The sequence below is a fragment of the Alosa pseudoharengus genome, unplaced genomic scaffold (genome assembly GCF_046254945.1).
Source record: "Alosa pseudoharengus isolate Yale_2024_CS ecotype anadromous, Long Island Sound unplaced genomic scaffold, YU_APseudo_1.1 YU_APseudo_1.1_scf_24, whole genome shotgun sequence".
Taxonomy (NCBI): Eukaryota; Metazoa; Chordata; class Actinopteri; order Clupeiformes; family Clupeidae; genus Alosa; species Alosa pseudoharengus.
Window position 1 is genome coordinate 5,083,109 of NW_027468689.1, and position 10,343 is coordinate 5,093,451.

Here is a 10,343-nt window from a genome sequence, read left to right on the forward strand (position 1 = left end):
CAAAGAATGACCCTATACTTTTTATGTTTCTTGGGATATTCTTTCTCTGAAAGGTTGATTAAGCTACTCTAGAGAAACACTGTGAAAATGCCCTCAGAAATAAACAAAAATCACCATTCCTAATCGTGGGTGGACAAAAAACAACTTGCGTCATGTGAATTGATAGAAAACTGGAATTTCCCTAATAATATGCAATGGATTCAAAGTGACTTGATTTCAAGACCGGTGCTCATATTAGTCAAACAGCAAAAAATAACAAGGATTAACAGGATCTGCACAGAATACAAGTAAGATCAAGTTCTGTTTTACTTATTTTAATTGTCAATGATTAATTGTGTGACTATTCAAGCAACTGGGAGACTTTTCAAATAAGAAATCTCCTTTTGTGATATTTTTTCACAACAAGTTATGAGAACAGCTGTAGAAAAAAGGCCTAAAGCAAAATGTTTTTTCATCATTGGCTGGCTAGATAGGCATATTGCCATCACAAGAGGTTTGAGGGCCAGTGCAGTTTTAATTTTATAACGCAATATTACCGGGAACTAACAGTGCTGTAATGCATTCACTATTCCACCATGCCACTTGCAAATGTTGAGAACAGAAAACCATTCAGAACCATTTAATCACCATAAATCAAGCATGCTGGAGAGCAGCTTATAGACCCTTTCATGGAATGTTCATGTGTTCTATTATTGATGTCAGCCAACTTAGCCAACTGTAGCTGAGCTGACAAAGATATGCACAATTTGAGTCAAAGTCTTTGGATCCTTAAGCATGATAAACAAATTCCATAAACAACTCATCTCAGGTGAGAATTAAAATGTCAAATCAAATACTGTTGAATTTAATGAACTTCTGCTTCACGGTCCTTAAGCTGGCTGGCTGTCTGTCTGTGCCAAATAAAACTGTTGCTAGATAGTAAGGCGGCTTGGACCAAATAGTCTAATTTTATTGAGTTTAACAAGTACTAAGTGAGTAAGCAATAATGTAGTACGGAACCCTGCACTGTAAAAAATACAACTTGCCTTTAGTACTGCCAAATAACTTTTCTGACTAAACAGAACTCAAATAATCAAATAGTGTAGTGAAACTCATTATAACAAGTTTTCACAACTAATTTGGGAATTTCACCTAACAAACTTAAGAAACTGAGTTGACTCAACTTGTATAATTAAGTATCTATAAGAGAGAAGTTTCCCAAAGTTCACTGAACTTTTTAGTCAAGTTGGCGCAAGCGCATTGTTTCCTAACGTATCAAGGCGACCTGTGGGCTGCGGCTTGAATTTGTCAGGAGGACAGAAGCCAGACACCTTCCCTACCTGTATGCAGCGTGGAGCAAATGACAACAGCGTTGTCAAAGGTAAGTAAGGCATTTAGTTTTATCCAATTGTTATGATAGTCAGTCTTTCTTGGTGTCGTGTTGCTTTAGCTAAGCTGATCTGACTGCCCACATTCCGTTAGCAGCTATCACTAGCTAACGTTAGTGATGTCTAGTTATGACTGTGAATGTTAGAAGCTTGCAATGTTCTGGGAAGACATAACCGATAGCTGCTAATGCTGAACAAGGATGTTCCTAAAACATTCACTTTCAGGAACAACTTTGTGTAAAATGGATGTCAGCAAGGAACGTTCTTGGAAATAGTGTGGTGTTGTTGAAATAGTAGCTGCTAGCTATTAGGCTAAGCTAGCCTGCTAGCTAATCTTAGTGGCTAAATTCCACCATAGTGATAGCCATAGAGCTCAATTAGCTGCTACAACTCAATTATCAAGGCAATGCAATAGTATAATTGTCTGGTTAGCTATTTACCTGTTTTGCTGAAAACATGTATGTTCCTAAAATATTAACCTTTATAGAAAGACCTTTGTATTGGATGCCAGCGAGGATAGCTATCTCACTGTGGAGTAAGCTAAACCCCCTCACTCCCGCCCAAAGTTTTTAGCAATGTCTTCCAACTGCTGCCACTCGATCTGCAGAGGCGCTGCATATAGGTTGAAAAAAATTAAATGGCAATGTAATTTTTAATGCAACATATGTCAATAGAATGCAGGCACATAAAACAATGGCAACCCCACATTCGCCGATCGCGCTCCCTTAAAAATGCTTGATCAGAGCCAACAAATGGACAAGTTATAGCTTCATCACTACAGTACGTAAATGTCCTCCAAGATGTTTAAAAAAAAGTCCACTACACTACAAACCTATATAAAAAAAAACAATTTTCTATTCTTGTTTGTTGTTGCAGACTCTTCTGTTGCTATGCAATGTAAGGACTGTCCATTTTCTCACCCGGAGAGACCCTCCTGACCCATTACAGGCTTCATCACGGTCACTAGGGAAAAAGCTGGCTCTGCCTCCACCCCCAGTGCGTGTGCATCTTTAAGACTTCAGGTAAGCTTACATTAAAATTTAATTTGGCATGGTACCATGCAAAAGACAAATCACCTCAGGTCGAAACTACATTCAGTTGTCAATAGTGTACATTCCAATGTGATTGCAGTGCAGTGGACTTTTTTAAACATCTTGGAGGACATTTACGTCGTGGTGAAGCTATAACTTGTCCATTTGTAGGCTGCGACCATAGCATTGGCAATGTACAAAACTTTGCGACACACAAAAGTAGGAAGCACAAACTTCATAATTAGGGAACTCGGAAATGCAGTAGGTGCACCAGTTAATGATGAACTCAACGTGTTTTAAAATGTATGCAAATTATCGCATATTTAATTAGATACTGCCTAATTTGCATATGTAAACACTAAATTACAGAAAACTTGTAATACTTTTTTTTTCATATTAATGTAAGTAATACATTAATATGAGTATAAGTAATACAACTGGGAAAGTTTCATAGTGATATCTGCTAGTTAAAAATGTTACCCTATTCACCTCTAGTGTCTCGCGTTCCTCTCCTTCTCTTTACATTTTCTGTCCTGGCCTGGTTGCACCAGATGGTCGCTAAAAGGCACACGTGCGGAGAACTTTTAATTTATTTTTTGCAAATTTAGTGATGTAGTTCTGTGCTTTTCCACCAAGGATGCAGATGCTGAGGAGGACTAGAGGCATGAAAATTGGAATCTTGACCGTCATTGAAGACGACCACGCCATGAAAGCACCGGACATTGTCACCAATATCGCCATCGTCCTGGAAGAGACTGTTGTTCTACAGGACATCTTATACTTATACTCAATACTTATGACCCCTGTATTTTAAGGAAGAACATTTATTTATTTATGATACATTATTCATTCACAAAGAAAATTGGTGTTCTAATATGTTGGATATTCCCTCATTTTTTAACTTAAGGCATTAAGATCAATTTCCAAAAGATGATTTAATATTCTTCTTTTTAGTCAGCGTTTGCAGAGGTGCCAATAATTCTGGAGGGTACTGTAGGTCAGGGGTGTTCACACTGGCTAAAAATAAAAACATAGTTTGATCTATTTGGATTTTTGAGTTGTTATTTACACTTGTTTTTGGTTAGAGTCAATGTATTAGTTGGCATTAATATATATTTTCAAGTTGGGAGCATTTGTTGATTCAACTTGCTTATTTAAGTTCTTTACTGTCAAGTAGAACTTACTCAAAAAAGCTAGTGAAATGTGTTGACTTGTTTTTTTAAGTTGGAAGAACTTTTGATTCAACTTGAATTTTTGAGTTGCCTACCTAATGTAAGTCCACCTTACTTACAATACTAAGTTGGCATTACTAGATATTTCAAGTTAAAAGCACTTGATTCAACTTGAATTTTTGAGTTGCTAACCTACTGTAAGTCCACCTTACTCACAATACTAAGTTGGCATTACTAGATATTTCAAGTTGGGAGCATTTGTTGATTTAACTTGATTATTTGAGTTCTTCACTGTCAAGTTGAAATTACTCAAAAAAGCTAGTGAAATGTGTTGACTTGTTTTTTTAAGTAAACGCAGAGTTTTTTTTTACAGTGTGGAGGGGTCATTGCAAGATATTGTTTGGTATATATCCAGAAAACATGCACTTACTTTGCTAAATTGTGTGCACATTTTACTAAATTGTGCGCACGTTTTAATAAATAGTGTGCTCATTTTATTAAATCATGCTCTCTATTTAATAAATCATGCGCTAATTTTACTAAATTGTGCTCTCATTTTAATTGTAGTAAATTGAGAGCACTATTTAGTAAAATGAACACACTATTTAATAAAACATGCACACGATTTAGTAAAATGAGCAATATACTAAATTGTGCACACAATGTAGTAAAATGAGACCACAATTTAGTAAAACGAGTGCACAATTTACTAAAATGAGTGCACATTCTCTCAAAACACAAAAATATCTTGCAATGCCACCTTCTGGGCTCCGTAATAAATGGGCTAAATGACTAAATGAGACCACAATTTAGTAAAATGACTGCAATTTAGTAAAATGAGCGGACTATTTAGTAAAACGTGCGCAAAATTTACTAAATCGTGCACACAATTTACTAAATTGAGAACACAATGAGCGCACTATTTAGTAAAGCATGTCAATAATATGAGCACACAATTTCACAACTTCACACGTTTTCTGGATATAATATATCTTGCAATGGCCCCTCCAGAGTTCCGTAGGTGACAGTATGATAGTTGGCACCATTTGCCAAATCTGCCTTTACCACTTGAACCATAAGAGGGGAAAGAACGTGTGTGTAACATAGTTTGGTCTGTAAAGGCAGTGTAAAGGCACAGCAAATAGACTGATTCGACTCCATGTTGCACAGATTTGGCTGCTGCACGCATAGACAGTAAAAGGCTGCACGCGGGAGTCAGGACTTCTTTGCGTTGCGTAAAAGTCCAGTATGCACCGCGTTCAGCCAGACCACACAGCTTAATCAAAATAAAGGTTTGCAAAAAGTAAACCTAAAGCATTAGGTTATTTTTTTGCAGTTGGCCTACATAGGAATAGCATGCATAGTCTATCGGCCTTAGCCTATAGCGCTAACTTAGTCCACCTTGTTAGGGCTACGTGTTCAAGAAACCAAGAACGCAGGGCTTTTCTTTTGACGAATATTGCTAGCTGCTACCGTCGTAAGGATTGTAGTTGCGCTGTCTACTCGCAGCCAGGAAGAAGCCGGACGTGTAGATCTGTACAGAATTTCAGATTGAGAAGACATTTATGGTAGAAATCAAGATGGACAGCCCAACATCTAAATATCACAACTTCATATTTGGAGGTAAAGAACGTTATTGACCAGCCAGCTTAGCCGCCAATATTGTCAGCTGAAAGTGACAAAACAACCCCAACCCGATTAGGCAAACAAAACGAATTGTGGATAGCTGCCTACTACTACTCCTTCATTTAGACCAGTCAAATAGTGAACTACAGCCTTGTTTCCTTCTTTCTCTGATTGCCTACATTCTGTAAAGCGCCATGATACATGTGTTATGTTTTGGCGCTCTATAAGCACAATAAATTGAAATTGAAATTGAAATTGCTTCAGTGAGCCATGTAGGCTAAGCCTAGGACTAGGGTGTCTGTTTAGCCCATCAAGTGAGCCATACACGCTATATTTTAGCTCTTATTTTAGGATTATGAGTATGGTGTAGTGTTCTGTGTTTAACCCTCCTTAGTTCTGCCTTTCGTGTAACCCTCGTGTCGGCGTGAGTGTTACTACCCTGTGCGTGTATTGTTTGAGTGTTAGAAACTACCCCTGTGTGTTCCTTGTAATGCTTTTAAGTGCTCCCTGCTTCTGACATGATTAAAGTTGCTTGAATGATCCACGTGTCTCGGGACATCATCACTATATAATGCCATAACCTACTCCCCTCCTTTTCTTAGGCCTCCCCTCTTCTTAGTCACGCAACATGATGTGAATTAAATTCCCTAACACAATTACTTGTTTTACAGGTGTTTACCATGTCAGGGATAATTCTGAATGAAGATGAGCTGTTAATCAAAGAATATTCCAAAATGTTGACGGATATGATACTACTGTGTTTTACCCTGGGCCTCTCCCTGATGTTCTGGATCATTTCCATAATTACCAATTCATACTCAGGTAATTATTGACGGGTAAGGTATAGTAAATCGTTATAGGATATGTAAAAACAATATCATCCAAAGTACTGTACTGAGGGATACAGTGGTGAAGTAGGCTACAAATCTCAGTGCTCCCAGTCTTTTTCTCTCAAATTGAATATTAAATTTGTCATTTTTCTCAGCCTTTTGTGGGATGAAACAAATCCTTGTTTAAAAGTTTTTTTTTTTTAAATATATGTCATTAATAGTGGGGGGGCAGTTCCATGCAAAACTGTCACGTCCATAACGGCAACTAAATGCCATGGTATTTGTATGATGCGAATGATTATGTGAAGAGTTTTCTATGTTCTACTAAGAAGAGTGAATTATGCTAAAATTCAAGTAATCATTATTCACATCATACCATACCATGGCATTGTGTTGGCATTATGGACGTGACAGTTTTGCATGGAATTGCCCTGGGATTTCTCATGTCAGCCCTCATCATGATGGTGATTATCTTTATTAATAAAAAAGAATTGCAGCATCACAGAAGGAACTGTAACCAGCACCACATTATTCATGTTGGAACCACAATTATGCTGATATATATTTCCCATTGTAAATATATGCAAGTCAATGCTTGCCTAATATTATAAGTATCATAGCATCATCAATCATAATAACCCCAGGTATTCCTAAACTCTTCAAAACATGACCTGGGCAATGCCTTTGCTTTACTTTTGTCTTTAGGTACTGGGTACCCTGTTTCAGCATGGAGATGGCTCTTCTCTGTGTTACTCCCTCTCACGCTCACTTTGCGAGCCGTGAAAAGGCGAAGCCTCGATTACACAGGGGCCCTTGGAGGTAAGTGCGTGCATCACTGGACTCCCTTGCTACCTTAAAGGTGCAGTCAGCAATCATATGTGATGCCAAGCAGCAATTTTAAGGTGGCTGTTTAAGATTAAGATAATCTATTTGCTAATACTGTCCCATTCCTTTCTCTGAGGGGTTGGTTTGTTGTTGCATTAAGGTTTGATTTTGTCTTTTTCTCCACAGCGATGGTTGTTGGCGTCATTCTCACCGTGGCCAACTTGAGTTTCCTTTCCGCACTGTTTGCTTTTTTCATCACTTCATCCAAGCTGACAAAATGGAAGGGTGACATTAAAAAGCGTCTGGACTCAGAATATAAAGAAGGTAATTGTAAGCTAAGGTTCACTGCAAATAAAGGCTTCTGTATAATTTTATGCAAATTAAGATTTTTTCACTGAGAGAGGCACCTACCAGTACTGGGGGAGCTGAGCTACAATAGCCACTGCTGTGCCTTTGTTTTCTTTTAGTAAAATAGCATTGAAATACAGGGCCTCAAACAGGTGTATAACAAGCACTGAAGGCAGGTAAGATGAGGCAAAAGACAATTTAGGCTGAAAACCTCTAGTTTTATCAGGTGGTATGAAATCAAGCTTAAGTAGCAATTTCAGGATCTTGTCAATATCCCTGTCTAATCTTAAAATGTTGCTCTATGAAATTGCCTTTGGTTCAGAAATGCATGCAACTTTTAAGTTTTTAAGACGCAAAAGTTGTTGTAGAAGATTCTAACAGGGAGGTTACACAGCACACACTGCCTCAGCAATTCGCTTCCACTGTAATCAATGGGACTTGCTACACCAGACATGATAGCGGTGTGTACGTTAAAAAAAAACAGACCAATCTTCTAAAACTATTTTTATGCCATGTGAATGGAGTGCCTCAGCTGTGGACCTGGTGTAGCCCGGGCTTAATAGATTAGGGAACCACTAATATATTGATTCATGTATATTTGAGGTTTCATGACTTATCTTGCATCTGTACATCACATTTCAAGACCAACCTCTGGTGGCCTGTGCCTGTGGATGACCTATACCTGTTCCTCTCTTCCATTGCCTGTTGCATAATCTCTTGTTTTACTATCTATTCTTTAATTGTTTCATCTTCAACCCATGAAGAGCAAGCAAAACAATCTGTTTGTTTCATGTGATCCCCACTTGGGTTGTGCCAAAGATCCTTTGAATACCAACCTCAGTTGATGTTTTCGGGTTGAAGTAATTACAATGTCAAAATGACTGGTCTAACACTGTTAACAAATGAGCATTGAGTCTTCAGATGATGTCGATGGATTCTGTTTGTCTTGTCTCTTAATGCTGGCCAATCATTTATTTTGCGGACACATCACATTGATACCAACCAATAGCGTCAACCGTCTCTGGTTGTGCTTACAGGTGGGCAGAGAAACTGGATTCAGGTGCTCTGCAATGGTGGCATTCCCACGGAGTTAGCCCTGCTCTACATGATCGAGGTGGGGTCGGGGGAGATTCCCGTGGACTTTGGGAAGCAGTACTCGGCATCCTGGATATGCTTGTCCCTTCTGGGAGCGTTGTCCTGCAGTGCAGGGGACACCTGGGCATCAGAGGTGGGGCCCGTCCTCAGTCAGACCAAGCCCAGGCTCATCACGACCTGGAAGGAGGTGCCAACAGGTGTGCATCGACCCCAAAGTCATATACATCATATACGGTTTTTCATTTTCTATGGCCTTTTTTTTCCAAATAAGGCCGGGTTCAGCGTAAGGTTTTGTCTCAGGTTAAAATGAAAGTTGAAATAAAAAATGAATGCGACCTTGTAAAATGAAGGACAATAGTTTCTATATAAAATATAGAATATAAACTACATTATGGGTAAATTAAGATCTAGTCATGGCCATGTTCTACAGCTATAAGCAGTACAGTTGCGTGTAAGTGACTCATTGACAGATGAAGGAGCCACGAGGGGGGGGTTGGATTATGGCTAGCAACATAATGCCACTAGTACTAACTAATGTCTCTTTACTGCAGGAACAAATGGAGGAGTAACTCCGGTGGGATTAGTGGCCAGCTTCCTGGGGGGATTAACAGTGGGCGCATCTTACTTCATCTCCCAGATTCTGTTTGTAAGTGACTTGCACCTGGCTGTTCCTCAGTGGCCACTCATCCTCTATGGAGGAGTGGCGGGCCTTCTTGGATCAGGGTTGGACTCTCTTCTGGGAGCCGAAATGCAATATTCAGGTAAGCCTAGTGCTAACATATCAGCCAGAATGTTGGCAATATACTAAATGACAAAGTGACTGCGTCAACAGGATCTGTATAAAGAGGCTCATCTCAGTTTGAGAAACATAAGGAGAGCAGCCAGGGGAAAAAAAAACTATAGATAATTTTAACATCAGCGAAATGCGGTTGGACACCAGTTATAATCATTTAGGCGTCCCACGAGTCAACAGGTGCATAGAACTGTCCAGTTCATCTGTAATATATTGATGACAATATGTCGTTGATGTTGTCAACATTGTAACACTAGGTAAACAAATGTTCTTACATCCTCACAGGCTATGACGAGAGTACTGGCAAAGTTGTGAACTATGAGTCCAAAACCACCAAAAGAATATGTGGGAAACCAATCCTCGACAACAATGCTGTAAACCTCTTCTCCTCACTTCTCATCGCCCTATTCCTGCCTGGGCTCGCCTGGGGGGTTTGGCCCCGACTATAAACGTTTTGGAAACGACTATAAACGTTTTGGAAAGTTGTCAGGATGTTTGTTATAGTTTGGAAAATGGTATCAACTTGGAAATAATCCCACCATGTGTATTTGTGTGAGAAGTAAGAATGAGGATAATGGTGATGGCAGGGTGTTAATAGATTGAAATAAATGGATTTTAAATCTGGAATGTAGGCTCTGTGCGATCGTACTGTTTGCGGTTATGCAAATCTTAATTACAGTTTCACGTAAGATGTTTGAAGTCCAGAGAGTTTCAATTTAATCATGAATTGCATTGAACACAATGTTATAAATATTGCAATTTTCTTGTGCCGTTTATGAAGTGTTTTCATTATGTATTCAGGGGAGAGTGAGCGCTACACTGGTATGCAACCTGTACCTGTTAACACATCTCAAATTACACCTGTAGCAGTATTCTATATAGATAGATTAACACATCTCAAATTACACCTGGTAGCAGTATTCTATATAGATAGATTGGTCATTTTTCTGTTATTGTCATTATGATGTCAAATGAGTGCGCTCCACTAAATGTTCTTGTCTGCTTGCTGCCCACCTACCCGTCACTGGAGCCTTACCGTGTTTACCGTTGCTGATCAGGAACAACCACACCCTTTGCAGTTTTGTCAGTGCTCTGGCATGTTGACCACAACAAACTATATTGCTGAATTGTTAGTCACCCATGTATATTGCCATTGTAGGCATTGCAAAATACAAGACTTATTTCCAAATGTATTATGCATTGTGTGAGTGTGTGTGATGAATTAGCAAGTTAATGTGGAATTTGTGGAGACAAAT

General features: G+C 38.9%; 1 protein-coding gene and 1 long non-coding RNA gene across 4 annotated transcripts; both read left to right on the forward strand.

Annotated features, from left to right (window-relative positions):
• Positions 1–1,015: 1,015 nt before the first annotated feature.
• On the forward strand, positions 1,016–3,442 carry LOC143141854 (uncharacterized). 3 transcript variants are annotated; one of them, XR_012990804.1, is made up of 3 exons: positions 1,016–1,360; positions 2,244–2,389; positions 3,035–3,442. It is a non-coding gene; the product is annotated as an uncharacterized LOC143141854 (long non-coding RNA). The 3 variants fall into 3 exon arrangements; XR_012990805.1 differs by lacking the exon at positions 1,016–1,360 and adding an exon at positions 1,764–2,147; XR_012990803.1 differs by lacking the exon at positions 1,016–1,360 and having other exon boundaries at positions 2,164–2,389.
• A 1,636-nt stretch (positions 3,443–5,078) lies between these two features.
• Positions 5,079–10,278, forward strand: tmem19 (transmembrane protein 19). Its single transcript, XM_076302914.1, has 7 exons — positions 5,079–5,193; positions 5,868–6,018; positions 6,732–6,845; positions 7,038–7,175; positions 8,237–8,491; positions 8,846–9,055; positions 9,373–10,278. The coding sequence occupies exons 2-7, from the start codon at positions 5,877–5,879 to the stop codon at positions 9,534–9,536; spliced, it is 1,023 nt and encodes a 340-aa protein (XP_076159029.1). The 5' UTR covers positions 5,079–5,193; positions 5,868–5,876; the 3' UTR covers positions 9,537–10,278.
• The last annotated feature ends 65 nt before the right edge of the window (positions 10,279–10,343 follow it).